Source organism: Cyprinus carpio, chromosome A21, assembly GCF_018340385.1.
Source record: "Cyprinus carpio isolate SPL01 chromosome A21, ASM1834038v1, whole genome shotgun sequence".
Classification (NCBI taxonomy): domain Eukaryota; kingdom Metazoa; phylum Chordata; class Actinopteri; order Cypriniformes; family Cyprinidae; genus Cyprinus; species Cyprinus carpio.
Window position 1 is genome coordinate 17,999,909 of NC_056592.1, and position 16,695 is coordinate 18,016,603.

The following is a 16,695-nucleotide window of genomic DNA, read 5'->3' on the forward strand; positions in this document are numbered from 1 at the left end:
TATCGTTAACCGGCGTTTTTTGTATTTTAATATTGTTTTTCATTTTTATTTATTTTTGTTTTTTTTTTTTTTTTTATTTATTTTTTTTTTTATGTTGTTATCAAGTTTAAAAGGTGTAGTTCATTACATTAACTACGAACCATTTCCTGCTAACATTTGACAACCAGAAAGTGTCCGGATACTCCTTGTCTATAAAGAGATGTAGTGATAACCTTACGATTAATCTAATGGCTGCTAATACAAGTTACTGATTCAATACTAAGAACGAATGACCTAGAAATGCAAGTTACAGTAAGACCAGTACTTCTCAATTATATGGGTATCATGTTCATAAAATTTGCCTCAGGGGACATTAATTACTGACTGTAAGCTGCTAAGGGAGAAAATTGTGAGTAATCATGATTCACGTTACTTTTAGAGAGTTTAACCAAGAGATTCCAGCTGATCCCAAATGCCGAATCCCAATCACAGCTTTAGTCCTAACATTACAAAATAAAACACCAAGAAACCAAGGCAAACTTATTGTCTTGATAATTTTAAGAACAGGAGATGCTGATGTGGTTCTTATGGAAGCCCATTTCCACCACTGAAAAAAAGAAGAGGTTATTGCAACTTTATCTCACAATTCTGACTTTTTTCACAAAATTGTGAGATATAAACTCACAATTCTGACTTTTTTCTCCGAATTGCGTGATAAACTCACAATTGTGACTTTTTTCTCACAATTGCAAGTTTATTTCCCACAATTCTGAGAAAGAAGTCATAATTGCAAGATAAAAAGTCATAATTGCAAGAAAAAAAAGTCATAATTGCGAGATATAAACTCAATTGTGAGAAAAAAAGTCATAATTGCGAGATATAAACTCAATTGTGAGAAAAAAAGTCATAATTGCGAGATATAAACTCAATTGTGAGAAAAAAAGTCATAATTGCGAGATATAAACTCAATTGTGAGAAAAAGTCAATTGTGAGATATAAACTCAATTGTGAGAAAAAAAGTCATAATTGCGAGATATAAACTCGCAATTCTGAGAAAACAGTCAGAATTGTGAGTTTATATCTCGCAGTTAAAAGATAAAAAGTCGCAATTACCTTTTTATTTTTTATTCAGAGCAGGATACGGGCTTCCATAGGTTCTAGCTAAATTTGAGTTAAAATTAAAGTAAATTTAGTAGAAAAACTGTATTAAACAAAACATGTTGAAAAATTGCTACAGAATAAACAAGGAATAAAAATGTCCAAAATGTTTTTACACCAAAAATGCAATGTTACAGTATGTTGCAAAATTAATGTCTGCATTAGTCTAATGTAGTCATAACAGTCTGTATTTAAATATTTTCAGCTTCAAAGACTTTTAGTATAATAAAAATGCAAACAAATGAAAACCACCCACAATTAATAATTTTGCTAGTAACTTGCTACTACTTTAGTAACACATGCTTACCAAGTGTGTGCATGATTCCTTCTGCAGTTAATATTTCATATCAAGTTTTAACTAAGAACTAAAAAAAAAACCAAGCACTTGATTATACAAATAAGAATATTTTTTATTTGTCTATAATCTGCAATTGTGTTTTTGTCTGTGTCAAATCACTCAAATTGACTGGTTTCAAAGGAACAGCTCACCCAAAAATATAAGTTTGCTGGAAATACTCACCCCTCAGGCCATCCGAGATGCAGATGAATTAGTTTCTTCTTCATAACAGATTTGGAGAAATTAAGCTTTTTAATGTGAGAGGACAACAGGGGATGGATCTTTCCCTGGAGGAAGAGTTGTTATGGATTATGGACTCATTTTGTCCAGAAGCAACAGTTTAAAGTTAAAAATGACTTATTGATAGACTTTTCACTTCACAAGACATTAACTGATAGACTGGAGTGGAATATTGAGACGCTTTTATCAGCTGTTTGAACTCTCACCCATTCAGAGCAGAGCTCTCTCTCAAAAAAAAAAAAAAAAACATTTGTCCAAACCTGTTTCGATGAAAATGAATGGCCTGAAGAGGAGTAAATTAAAATTTTTGGGTAAACTATTCCTTTAAAGGTGTAACCCGAGACTCGACAGGAATTTCTTTGATACTTTGACATATATTTTAATATATACATTTTTAATAAAATCTAAAAGGCAGTTTAGACCTCAGACAGTCATGCCATATGGCTTCATCTCGGGTGAACACGTCTGTATTTTCACTTTCACTGTGGTAATTTGCTGAGCGGAAGGGAGAAAACTTTGCTGTCTGATTCTTTCACCTCCTCAAAGTTCCTCAGTACATCCTCGAGGAAATTCACCACAGTCTCCAGATCCTCACTGCTGTCCAACACGGCCTCTTCCAGCTGTCCCTTCAGCCTGGTCAGCGTCTCGTTGAGCGCCCTCAAACCATCTTCAGGCACCGCATGATCCCCAGCCTCGTCCCCTGCAGCACCATCAACCCCAGCAACCAAAGTTACACCCTTATTGCTAAGGTAGTGAACCAGGAAGCCCTGTAGCACTGGCCTGGATTGGTCACTCAGTGATGACCTCAGCGCTGGGAGGTCATTAGGCTGGCATACGGTCAGAAGGTGTAGGAGAGCATGGCAGAGCTGTGAGCGTAAGCTAGCACAGTAACGATATTCAAGGAAGTCCTCCATTTCTTCGCTGTGTTCAAGGGCCTGAGCCAAAGCTTGCCACACTTGGGCGAATTGTTGAGCGTCACCATAGCGATCTCGCGTTGATGGAACAGAAAGTGCAGCAGCAGATTTGATGCGTACTTTGAAGTTCTTGCAGGATGTGACGACGTAAGACAGGGCAGAGTAGGCTTCCTTGGACCAGTCAGCAGAACCTGCAAGTAAAGTGGTGTGTTTTAAGCAGTTCACAAAATATAGAAAAAAAAAAGATCTACACACTGTTATGCTCCCTTTATTAAAAAAGTTAAAAATAGCAACGTTTCGGTCAAAGACCTTTGTCAGGCAAACACACGTGTGGTCATTTGCTGCTGTAGGAGAAGCCACAGTGGGTCTTTTTCGTATGCAATAAAATGCACCTCAGAGCACGCAGATGAAATACCATAAACACGCTCATGTTATCTTGCTTTAGGAGGTGGATGCCTGCTGTTTGGGAATGCAGTTGTGTGAAGACAGTTCTGGGAGGATTACACCGAAATAATTATACAAAACCACTTAGAAAACAGATTTGGGTTCAGGCATTTCAGAATGACCAAAACAACATTTCAGATACTGTTTGATGAGATCAGTCTGCTGGTTAGTCCTGTTATGCCGTTCTGTCACGCAAAGTCACATGACATCACATTTTTTGATATGCATGAAGGAATTTATTCAGTAAATGTGTTTCCATTGTAGTTTATGCATGTTTTCTTATCGGATAAAAAAAAAAAAAAAATCCAATTTAAGTGATTTATCCAGTTGAGTGCACGAGTTTTTTTTTTATACACATTTTTAGAATTTATGCGCTTCTTGGCGTTTTGTTTTTTTATATTCCAAAATGCGCATTAAAAATAGGTGGATGAAAACATAGCTGCTGACACACATATTTATGGTAATTATGACGATGTTATATGGTTATGTACTTGGCCAAATAAACCCACCTTTTAATCACTATGATATTCTGATCTCTAGATGGTGACAAACAAGGGCTAAAGTAAACGCATACATACAGCCAAATTCAGCCGAAGCCTTTCAAAGTTTACTCTATTTGATAGCATGCATGAACGTGGGCATTCGACATGTGCACTGGAAACTAGCAATGTAACCCTGAGCCCATTGAAAATTGACAAAAATATGTGATGATTCACGTTGGTTGAGATGTTAATTGAACCGCGATACATTTGGGGGTGGGGTTTATATGAAAGTATCTTTGAGGGGAACTGACTTTCTTCAGAAAAGCTTAGATGCCATTTTCTTTTCATCTTGTGACTGTATAATGCATATAAAGTAGTGTTTACAGTGGCAACCAAGGAAACACTGTATTGCCACTGTTCCATAAGTGCCACCTGCTGTCAGACAGTGAATTTACATTCTTGCGCTCAAAATTATAAAATCTAATTTAAATAAAAAAAACTGCTCATGCCCTATGTATGCAGCATATTGGTTTGGATAACGATTAAAATGCAGTTTACCTCTAATTTTAACTGGTAAGAGCATAAGCAAAGCCTTAATTTGTTTATATGAAGATGTTTCTTTTATTTGTATTATTTATTTGATTTGGGATTTAGAAAATCGTATCACATCGTGAGTTGAGTAGACTTGTTACATCCCTACCAGAAACTTTGCCCTGTGTCTGTGCTATTTATCTCAAGAAATTATGAAAGAAAAATTTTGTTCTTTAAACTAAAGTTGCATGTATTTCCTGAAAGTGTTCAACACAGATCTCCAGTAGTTTGTTTTTGTTGTTGTTCTCTCTCATGTTATTTTTTTGACTGTGAAACAACAGCCCGGGTTAGTGTTGCCAACTTGTGGACAAAATAATTATTGCAATAATTCAATGTGTAAGAAATCCAGGCTGAGCACATACTATGCTGTGGACGAAATTAAGGTCACATACACTATATGTATACCCTAGTATACGCATTAAAAAGAAAAAAAATAAATAAAAAAAAAAGTATACTTTCACCATGATAAAGAAATGTTTTTCCAATCTAGTTTTAAATGTTTTGAAATACTTTTATACCACTTTAAACTTTTAGTATATTTTTTAAAATACCATGTGTTGTAACCATCAAGTAAAAAGTAATAATATTTTCCTTACACTCTGAATATACACAAAATGCATGTGAAAGTGTAAATATTTTTCAAGATGAAAATTATTTTTTATAAATATAATAAATAATATAATTATGTTTTAAGACTTTGTTTAGGGGACAAATGTTTTTCAAATATGAATAAGCATTGAAGCAGTTGTGCTATTTTTTTTTTTAAACTAACAAAACATTGCGTTTTTTTAACAATAATTATTTTTTTTACATTTTATTTTCAAGAACCGTTATGTTTTTCTTCATTGTGATAGGACAGCTGCATCACCCTGATTTTTTATTTAATTTTTAATTCAATAAATCTAATAAATATAATGTTCACTCACCCAGAGGCAGGTTGTGATTTCTGAAGGCATTGCCCAGTGCGTAGCAGGCGTTCCAGCGCACTTTCATGGTTGCTTCTCCTCTAACTGTATCTATCAGTGCCCTCATGGCCTCCTGCAGGGGCTGCTCAAACACAGGCTTTCCCAGGTGCACCGGCTGCAGGAAGTGAACCAGATTTCCAAGTGCACGGACAGCGTTGCTTTTTACCTGCAACACATGAATCCCTTATCAAGCTTCGAGTTCATTACCTCTTCATACATTATGAAAAGTCGGCTTTTGTTAATGCACCACTATTCAAATTCTGACCGATAAGCTGAACCATTTTAATGTTATAGCCAAAAACACCTTATATGGATAGATGAACAAGAAACTGAAATGTGTTAATTATAATTATTAAAGGTCTATTTTCAAATGATGACTTTAAACCTTTCTTTATGCATGAACACAGATTTACACAGCTTCTCTTAAAGGGAAAGTGTTATTACTGAAAACAAACTTTTCAAGAAATGGTGCTTATAAAAGGTTTAATCAGGTTAACACATCTTGAAAAGACAGTAATGTCCATTGTTAAATATTAAAAACATTGAATAATTAATATCCAGTGTCAACTGATAATAATAATTACAATAAATACACTTTAAGCTAAATATACACTACTGATGAAAAGTTTAGGGTCAGAAAGATTTTGAAAGGAATTATTTTTTTTTTTCATGAAGGATGCATTCATTTACATTTAATAAAGACAGTTATAATGTCCAAAAAATATCTCATATAAATGCTGTTCATTTAAAAATTTTATTTATCAAGAACTAAAAAAAAAAAAAAAAAAAAAAAGGTTCAAAGTTTCCGAATGGTAATAATAAAAAAAGAAAATGTAAGTAACAGTATAATTTCATCAATAAAATTAAATATGACTTTGTTTACTGGTAACATTTTGGCTTTGATGGGTGATACGTTTCGTGATCTTATCTGCCCTTATTTTTTAACAAACAACTTATTCTCTCCAACAGTGGTATGTATCAGGAATTCCTAGCCCGAAATCTCAGATGTTTGCATTATTTCGCACAGTGAATAAACTTTTTACAAGTTTCAAGGAGGAATACATTTTATTTAGCAGCTTTAGAAACCTTTTGAAGATGCTTTGAACACATCATGTAAAAGTACATGTAAAAGGCTTCTGGCATCAGTAACAAAAAAAAGAAATACCCACCCTGTCTTTATCTCCTGAAGCTTTAGTGGCAGATCTCAGCATGTTCAGAAGCAGCATATCAGAGAACTCCTCCTGAAACTCCAACCCCACTGACTGCCTGAGGACAACAGATGAGCAAAGGAAAACCATCAGTATAACTACATCAATGTAACACACAGATGTGGTCAGTTGTCTTTCTCACATGTTGACAATGAGCGTGTCCGTGAGGTTGCCGAGTGACCAGGCTGCCTTTGCACGAACGTTGGGTGAGCGGTCATCCAGAGCAGTGAGGATGGCATTAGCCGTGTCTGCCACAAACATCACATCCTGGGGTTGTAAAAAAATAAATAAAAAGAAGCAAAATTAGTAAAGTTAAAATCAGTGCAGAGTACTTTTCTAGGTGGATGAAGGTGAATTTACTACTATATATAAATGAAAATGAATATAAAATTAAATAAAAAAATTTAATTCTAAATTATATTCTTAAATCTTTAAACACTCTTTAGAAATTAAAAGTGTGAAGCTCTTTCAATATATGAGAAGGCTGATCCTGTACCTCTCTCAGGCAGGGAAAGAGGATGTATACTCCTAGAGCTCTCACTGCTGCTGCCTTTACCAATGCGTTTTCACTGTACGTCAGTCCCAGCAGTATTGTGATACACAGCACTTGCGTCTTATTCTGCAGATAGTGATATACATATATATAAATATATTAAGACTATCATGTGGAAACTCAAGAGGTCAAACACACTTACGGGCAGCTGGCTGAAAGCTTGTGGTAAGATGGAGGAGAGGGTGTCACATGCGCTGGTCTGTAGGGTGGGATGCTGCTCGTTCTGTAAGGCACTGATCATTGGAGCAGCCAAGACCTCTGACCAGAACTCAACCACCTGAAAAGGGCAAAAGACCAGCATTACATCAATATCATGATCTTTGAATTTAGTTTTGTACCACGTCACATACACCATTTGTTTTTTTACCTGACACACTGGCACACATTTGGCACTTGGAGTGGTGTTGGCATCAGCTCTGTACTGCTGGATAATCCCTGTTCCCAGTTCTTCCAGAAGCGTAAAATACACAGAAATGGTCAAACAAAAAAAACAACAAACAATATTTAACAGGTAAAAAAAAAAAATTGGACATCGATTTTGTCTAGGGAAATAAATATTTTGATTTAACTGCATAAATAATAATGTAAAAAAAAAAAATTGGACATAACATGAAAATTGAAAATATAAAAAATAATAATAAGAATTTAAAAGAAGAAAAAAAAAGATACTTTAAAAGAATAAGAAGAATGATTCTAGTAATTTAATTATCTTGTGATCTTCAATTAACAAAAGTTGCTTTCTCGTCATCAGCACGGCTTAAATTACCTTGTGATCTTGACCTAATCAGAAGACTGCATCAAGTAACTTAATTATCTTGTGATCTTGAAGTAACAAAAGTTTTCTCATCATCACGACTTAATATTTTCTCGTGATCTTGTGTTAAGTAAAGTTGTTTTACAGTATACAACACCCCATCAGTTACATTCATTTCTATAGTGCCACCTGTTGGCGCAGTTGTGTAACTTAGAGAACAACTTTTGTTATGTCGAGATTATGAGAAAATTAAGTCGTGATGATGAGAAAACAACGTTCGTTATGTCGAGATTACAAGAAAATTAAGTTGTGATGATGAGAAAACTTTTGTTACGTCAAGATCACAAGATAATTAAGTCGTGATGACGAGAAAGCAACTTTTGTTATGTCAAGATCACGAGAAAATATCAAGTTGTGAAAAAACAAGAAAGAAAAAAAAGATTTATAATCCATGGCCTCTTAGGACTTTCGTAGAAAGACACATTTCTTGGAGAACCTGAATTTTCATTGCGAACATGCCTTAAAGTTTAGTGATTTGAACAAAATCCCATGTTTACCATAGCAAGCACCAATAAGACAAGAAATGACAAAGACATAAAGATCCAATACTTTAGTGCCATGAAGTTGCACAGAAGGCTCTTGCTCTTTGAGACAGCGAGTACTGAGTTGCCCCAACTCCAACAGAGACGTCTGAACCAATGAGAAGTAACCCTTCACCAGATGAGCCAAAACCTGAAATAAACCACATACAAATAATTAAAGACAAACATTTCACGATGAGCAAATGCTGGGGCTGCATCTTCACAAACAGACCACTCACCTGCAGGGCTTCAAGTCGGATGGGTAAAGGTTCCAGCGACGCTCCACTAGACCCGCCGGCGTCACTATCTGAGTACGGTTCCTCACGAGGCTGAGTGACCAGGCTCACGCACAGCTGCAACATCCAGCACGGCCCCTCCGGATCCCCCTCTACTCCTCCTCCAGGAGACGAGGCTTCTCCGTCTCTCCGAGTGGGAAGTCTCCAGTTGTGAGAGAGCTCCTGTGGGGTGCTGATGCCGGGGGTGCTGAGGGCAGATGTGGACCCGGGCTGCTGGAGAAGGAGCTGGATCTCTGGGAGGGGGGCTTGTGTTGAGACTAATGCACCGAAGAGGGTCAGACTGGACACACGGACGTTCACATCTACCACGGGAGGAGGGGACAGAATGGTGAATGCTCGACTTGGCTGAATTTTTGGTCATTTTTTTTTAGACCAAGTATTCAACATCTGGACAGTTTTAATAGTAAAACTTGTAATAGTACCTCTGTGGCGCACATATGGACGGATCTGTTTCCACAGTGGGCTCAACAGGCCCGGTCTGAGACGATTATAGGGCACATTGGACACCAGGTGGGCAAGGCACTGAAAGACAAAACACAAATGGTGTTCACAAACTCATTGGACCAGATTTACAAACAGCTTGAACCAACGCAAACCCTCTTTTGGTATTCAAAAAAATTACTGTCAGGATTTATTAAATGCACACAGTGAAAAATTAGCGTTGAAAAGATGTGGACATCTGATATTATTGCAAATGCATTTATAGGAGTTTCCCTTTCAGATGCAAATTTATGGGAGGATAGTATTTAAATGAATCATGCAACATGACTTACGGTTTGCGATAGTGAATTTGCTGCAATTTAAAATTGCATAGGTTAGTTCTCAGAAAAGATGTAGCTTTATTCTGAGGCCACTGCATGTGTTATTTATAATTTTATAAATTATTATTATAGATTATAGAAATAATTTAATTACAGAAATTATGGTATTATTAGTAGTATTTATTTTGAATTTGCTTTTATTGTTAAATTTGGTTTTAATTCTAGTTTAACTAAGTAATATTATGATCTTTTGTCATTTTTATTCATTTTAGCTTTTTCATATAATTTAGAATCATGGCTAAATTTATTGTTAAATTTGGAAAAAAAAGCTTTTTCATATAATATGTATGTATATATATAAAAATAAATTAACAACATTTTTATATTTTATATTTAAGTTTTTTTTTAAACTGATATGTACTAAAACTAAATCTGGACTATGCTTGAGAGATTTTGGACTATGGCATAAGGGACATAAAATTTATTTTTGTTCTTCTAAAATATTTCTATGCTTAAATATGAAATGTTTGTTTTAATTTTTGTTGTAGTTTTAGTAACTTTAGTTTATCACCTAAACAAAGGGAATATTTCCAATATTTTTAGGTTAGGTTATTCATGTAATATTTTTATTTTTTATTTATTTATCCTTATTTCAGTAACAAAAATATATTTTTAATAGTTTTAGTTGTAGTAAATGATAAGAACACTGGTGTGAGTGTGTGTTCTATTACCTTTAAGACCTGTGTGAGGGTTTGACAGGACGACTCCGCTACGAGTGCTAGCAGCAAGCAGCGGTGCAGCTCTCTGACACTGGCAGCTAATGTGGCCGAAAAGGGAGTGAAGGCTTGGCGGGGTGCACTGGTGTCTTCAGCGGTGGAGAGGAACTGGCGGGAACCTTCTAGAAGAGCAGACAGAACCTGCAGAGAGCCTGCCCGTACTTGGAGCAAATGTTGTACGTCAAATGTCAAAATAGGCCATATTAAGCTCATGTCAGAAACTAAATGGCCAACAGTGGACTTGTGTTTTACCTTTGGGGAGGGGTCCTTTAGGGCAATGGTCAGGAGGGTAAGAGGAGGAGGCCCTCCAATCCCAGGAGCATCTGGAACGAAGGAAGACCAGTAGCCATAGAGGATTCGTTTCTCAACACACTTGACCACAGCCAGGAAGCACTGAAGCGCACTCTGCCGCACACGTGCTTGATACAGCCTAGACAAGACAGTAGACAAAACAAAACACATTTATATTTAAAGCAATGACAACAAAGTGCAATCATGTCTCATTACAAAAACAGAAAACTAGATTAGCTAATTAACTTCTTATGAATAGATTAGTTATTTTTATTGTTTTGCTACAAAAGATAATTATTTTATTGTTCAACAACCAATCATACTTAAAGGGTTACTCCACAACCAAAATGAAATTTTTGCGGATGCGCTGTTTTCATTCAAATCAAAGCGTAAATATATGAAGAAAACAAAAAAAATTGCGACTGGATGCATCAGCGTATGTTGTGGCTGACACATTCAAATAGCATATGTAGAAAATGCATCCTTATTGCTGACACTTCAGCGGATTCAGCGGATATTCTCCAAAATGGTGCTAAGGTGATGCGGAGAGACACAGAGGAGACGAATTGTTGAATAAAGTCATTATTTTTGCTTTCTTCGCATACAAAATTATTCTTGTCACTTCATAACGTTACGGTTGAATCACTGCTGGCAGATGGACTATTCTGACGATGCTTTTCACATTCCTGGACCTTGACAGTGTAACTTACTTGTAACTTACTAGTCTATGGAACAGTCACAAGCCTCTCGGTTTTCATCCAAAATATTTTAAATTGAGTTCCGAAGACGAACAAAGATTTTGCGGCTTTGGAATGACATGGGGGCAAGTGATTAATGACAACATTTTCCTTTTGGGGTGGAGCATCCCTTTGAGTAATAAGTTACAGAAATGTTAATGTAATTAATTTTAAACTGGACATTAATCAATAATAATTACCAATCAACAACAATATTCATAATAACAATAATTATTATTATTGTTATTTATTGTACAATCTAGCATAATCATTAAATATTCAAAATGAATAGGTTTATTGTTGTAATATAAATACAATTACTATTTAATTATGATTACTATTAAAGTTGTGCAAGAGAAATACAGTAATTGGACACTTAAGGCATGCAAAAAAACAACAATAGTAAATATTAATAATATTGATGATCTATTAATTACGAAACATTAAAATATGCATAAATCAAATTATAATTTAGTGCACAAAATAAAATAGCATAACCATAAAAAAAATTCATAATGCATAGGTTTTTGTTGTTCTAATATAATTACGATTTATCCTATTCATATATTCATTCCTTCATTATATAACTACAACTGCAGTTGTGTCAGAGCAGAAACAGTATCAGTTACTGAACACTTATGCAAAAATTGAATAACTGATATTTCATAATTATAATTCATAATCTAAATTATTAATAATTATTAAACATTCATTAAAACATATGCATTGTTAAGTAAATTACTTATAATAATAATAATAATAATAATAATAATAATAATAATAATAATATTAAAAATGCATGTGTTTTTATTGTAGCAAAAACATTATTTAGTTAATCATATCAAAGCAGAAATTAAACAAGCAAGCAAATAAGATCAGCATATCTGTTATTGGACAATTAAACAAAAAATAATAAATATTAGTCAAAAAAAAAAAAAAAATAACTTGATCTCTACATAACATGTAAAAATACATCTATGCATATTTTTATATGGAGATTTTTCTAGGTCATTTACCACCTGTCAATGTTTTGTTTGACCTAATAATGTAAGAGAGCTTTCCTGGCATTAATAGTCTAATAGTCAAACCTAAGTTTAGTTTGCATTCCTCCCTCAGGGTCGGAGAATTCAGAGTCAGAGCTCCCTTTCTTCCAGGAAGGGTAGAGTTGCGGAGTCACTCCTGACGGGGACGTCACACTAGCGGACTGCGAGCCAAGAGACCAACCACTCTGATCCACTCCACTTCCCCCAGTTTTAAGATGCCCAGAGGTGTGGTCATCATCATCATTCTTTCCCTCAGCTCCAGCTTTCTTCCCTTTCCCACGAGACTTGCGCTTCTTGTTCTGTTGAGACTAAAGCGGAATTATGAGGGTTTTCTTCCTCTGGAGATAATACAATTATAGCCTTGATTTTACAACATCCTTTATACTTGTGTTTCTAACACATGTACACTCATATGAAACCTTTTGGCCACCTACCCCAGCCGTTTTTTTCTGTGCAGCTGAGTCTTGTGAAAGTTCAGGTTTTGCAGCAGGAATAGTCTCATACTGAGGGAGAGGAGCTGGGTACAACACCTGTGGCATTTCCACACTTATTCCCGGCAGCCCGTAGAACATGAATCTCTGCCAAGGACACAATGAGACAATGACCAATTATCATAATGCTATTATATCAACTTCATTTTTGAACTGTAAAACCAATCTGTAAATCTACAGCTATAAAAACAAGAACAGAACAGTATGGATACTTTGAGCAGAGCCAATAAGGTGCCCAGATCCTGGGTCGAAACGGCTTTCCATTTTCCACCATTGAGAAAATACTGCGTTCCCTTCAGAGCACTCTGCAATAACTGAAACGCAAGCAATGAGAAACTTTTACAGTACATAAAAGACAATGTGAATAACCAAGAGTTTGACAGTACTTCAGTAATCTTAATTAAAAGGAACAGTTCACCCAAAAATGCTGAAATTTGCTGAAAATGCAGTGAATGGGTGCCGTCAGAATGAGAGTCCAAACAGCTGATTAAAACATCACAAGTAATCCACATGACCCCATTCACTTTACAAGACGTTAACTGATGGACTGAAGTCATGTTGATTACTTTGATGTTTTTATCAGCTGTTCGGACACATTCACTGCAGAGGATTCAATGGTAAGCGAGTGATGCAATGCTTAATTTCTCAAAACCTGTTCTGATGAAGAAACAAACTCATCTACACATTGGATGGCCTGAGGGTGAATACGTTTTCAAAGATGTTCATTTTTAGGTGAACGATTACTTTAAGGTGCGGTCACATTTACCGTTGCTATGAGAAAACTCATGGGTCATTTCAACAGGAATCTGTACGATTGGGAATTTCACATGAGGGCGAAAACGTTCCCCATGCAAATTTCACTTAAGTTGGTCATGCAAATTCACGCTGAGCAACAGAAAGTTACTTGGTTTGAAAACTGGGCTTAATACATTGCCACACTCATGACAACAGAAATTGGACATTGGCAAACTTTCGTTAACGTGACCTCACCTTGACTTATGGTAGCATCGGTAGATAAACATGCAGTACTGACTGTACAGAAGACAATGTCCTCCACATCAGGTGGTTTGGGGGACTGTAGTGTCCGCAGGAGGATTCCATAGCATACACCTTTATATGGCTCCTCTAAATACGGCTGACCAGGAACACTAATACACAAAAAAAAACCTGACATTTAACTCTAAAGTGCCATTCTCATCAAGGACGATGACATTTTAATTATCCTTCTAATTCTATAATAGATAAGTCCACAACAAGATCATAACAATAATGACACAGAGGAAAAATATCATTGGAATCACTTTTTTTTTTTGTGTGTTGTGTGTGTGTGTGTGATCACTTTTTTTTTTTAAATGGAATGTTACAGCCCTGTGAAGTGGCCCAGCGCTAATATAGTTATATTTATAGTTATCTTTTTTAATATGAACAGGCCGTAACACTGCTAAATAGTTTCTTTGCTTTTATCAATTTTATTAATAGTCAAATCTTATAGCTAGTTGAAAACAATTATAAGGAACGGATGCTGGAAATATTTGGTATCACATCAGTGTGCTACAAGTCACACGATAAATCAAATCAATAAGTGTTCTAAAATCGACCCAAAACATATTTTGATTTCCTCAGACTGGAGAGAATCATAGTCTGGAGGTTAAAAAAAAAACATACATTCAATCATACATTATGAAATTTTCTGTGAAATCTGTTAAATCCGACTGCAGACTGACTCTAGCAAATCAGGGAATAGATCTGGGCAAAAGTGGCATAGTGTATTTAAGCCTTTAGTTTGACTTCTAAATTTTAAATAGATATTAAACAGCAGCCAGTTATGGAGAACTGATTCATGACATGATTGGACGTGGCTCACCTGAGACATAGATTAGCTAAGCAATGCACAGCAGAACGACGCAACTCTATGTCGGGCTGGCTGGGGTCACCGTAGTTTACCAGAATACCACTCAGTCCAAGGAGCTCCGGAAGATGCTGCATGGCCAGGATTCAAAATTAAGAGGATTAGATTATAAAGAGCATAAAAAAGTGGGAGTTGCCAGATCTGGGATTCTTACTCTGTGACACCTGGATCCATTGCCATACACTAGTGATGAGAGGGCAAGCAACACTTCCGGGTGAGTCCATGAACTGCATGTGCGCAGAGCACGTGTGCAGTATGATACCAAAACATCAAGTGCATGCTCATCCACTATTACCTGTAAGTAGTAACAACAAAAAAAAAGTATTTAAAAAATGATGCCTTTTGATAAGAAGCCATATGCATATTCAATATATGGCCACTGTAACTACCTGTAGCTGGTTTAGAAGTTGATGAATCAGTTGGCTCAGTTTGATGATAAGATGCTCTTGGCTGAGAGGAACCAGACGGCTTGCATGCATAAGCATCTCACACACAACCTATGAAAGAAGACAGGTGGTCATTTAAATACCCATATTAGATGACAACTACCAATTAATAATGCTCGCTCACAGACGTAAATTCTGCATTTTTTTGAGATTACTGGAAATTGTACAAATGGTTACATTTTCTGTACATGTTAATTAATTTATTATTATTAGTTTCTATTTAGATTAAATATTTTGGTGCATATATATATATATATATATATATATATATATATATATATATATATATATATATATATATATATACATACACATACACACACATTACATGAATGTATACAATTAAGTTTTTTTTTTTTTTTATGTTTTTAAAAGAAGTCTCATGTCAATGATAATAATAAGAACCATTATTAAAAATGAGCACCAAATCAGCATATTGGAATGATTACGAAAAGATCATGTGACAGTGAAGACTGGAGTAATGATGCTGAAAATTCAGCTTTGCATCACAGGAACAAATTACATTTTAAAAATGATTAAAAACAGTTATTTTAAATTGTAATAATTCTCTCATAATATTACTGTTTTTATTGTATTTTAGAAATAAATTAAAAATGCAGCCTCAGTGACCCATTTAAAAAGTTTGATAATGTTTGATACATGTATGCATTTGAGATTTCTTAGATCAGTCTTAACATTTAATTTATTTGTATCCGAAGTTGTATATTTATGTACGTTCACTTAGTTATATAAGTTCTGCTTATTTCTAACGTGCTCGTGTCTGTCTTGTTTGGCCTAATTTGTTGTATAGCGATACATTTTTGACTAATAATAAAAAAAAGCTGTGCCTCAAAACTAAGTGACATGTCTAAGTAGTATGTGTGGGCATCACAGACGTGTTCGATCACTAGATTCAGGCAGATATTAAGATGTATTCCCTTCGAGCTTTTGATCCGACGCACAAACATGTTGTCTAGGTAGGTGACCTAACTAGGTTTGTCAGAACTTGACAGGTGTAAGGAAAAGAGCCTAACTCTGATCATACCTCTGGATGAATGTTGTCATGGTTGCCGCTGTTGTAGTTTTCTGAGATGAGCTGGTCGAACAGTGAATTGAGCTCAGTTTTCAGAGTCGCGCTGTCAGACGCTCTCAGAGACCGGAGTTTATTACAGCAGCGACTGATCTGATCCTGCGCCTGCGCGGAACCGTCGAGCTCGTGCTGGGCCTTTGGTAGCGGGACGAACCTCGGTGTGTCGGCTGAGGCGGACTCAGCTCCTTCTGTGTTGCGACTGGAAGGAAAACTTAAGCTCGACTCAAAAAACGTTACCTTGCCGGCCATCTTTACAGGGTCAAAATAGCGACTTTACTATGGTAACCAAGAACTACGTCCGAGGTCAACCGGAAATGGCTGTTTTTTATATTTTAGTCGTTTTTTGGCCGGTTATTGGTAAATGAATTCGTAATCATCAACCGCATTTCGAGTGGGTTGATAATACTTTATTTTTTAAACCGTGTGGCTGTTTTTCAGACTAAAATCCTCATGATAACAAAACTAAAGTTGTGCCTTTAGCAGGTATCTAGCTGGAGATTTTGATGACATGGACCAAATCACACCCCCCAATAATATATTAAATATATTTAATATATTAGAGAGCGTAGTTCTTGGAAGTTTTTTTGTTCCGTTGCCGTTACTGTTCTTAGATAAAACAATTATATATTTTAAAATAACTTATTTATCA

The 16,695-nt window shown here is 35.6% G+C and overlaps 1 protein-coding gene across 2 annotated transcripts; it reads right to left on the bottom strand.

The window, feature by feature from the left end:
- Window positions 1-1,842: 1,842 nt before the first annotated feature.
- Window positions 1,843-16,335, bottom strand: LOC109109185 (HEAT repeat-containing protein 6). Of its 2 annotated transcripts, none has more exons than XM_042711148.1 (20): window positions 16,002-16,335; window positions 14,900-15,007; window positions 14,665-14,805; window positions 14,466-14,581; window positions 13,635-13,749; window positions 12,814-12,915; window positions 12,545-12,688; window positions 12,156-12,409; window positions 10,292-10,469; window positions 9,995-10,201; window positions 8,925-9,024; window positions 8,446-8,804; window positions 8,235-8,357; window positions 7,239-7,328; window positions 7,014-7,148; window positions 6,815-6,937; window positions 6,461-6,585; window positions 6,280-6,376; window positions 5,072-5,276; window positions 1,843-2,819 (listed from the first exon to the last, which is right to left on the bottom strand). In XM_042711148.1, exons 1-20 carry the CDS (start codon window positions 16,293-16,295, stop codon window positions 2,194-2,196), a joined length of 3,642 nt encoding a protein of 1,213 aa, XP_042567082.1. In that variant the 5' UTR covers window positions 16,296-16,335; the 3' UTR covers window positions 1,843-2,193. The 2 variants fall into 2 exon arrangements, with proteins under 2 accessions (XP_042567082.1, XP_042567081.1); XM_042711147.1 differs by having other exon boundaries at window positions 12,156-12,418.
- Window positions 16,336-16,695: the final 360 nt, after the last annotated feature.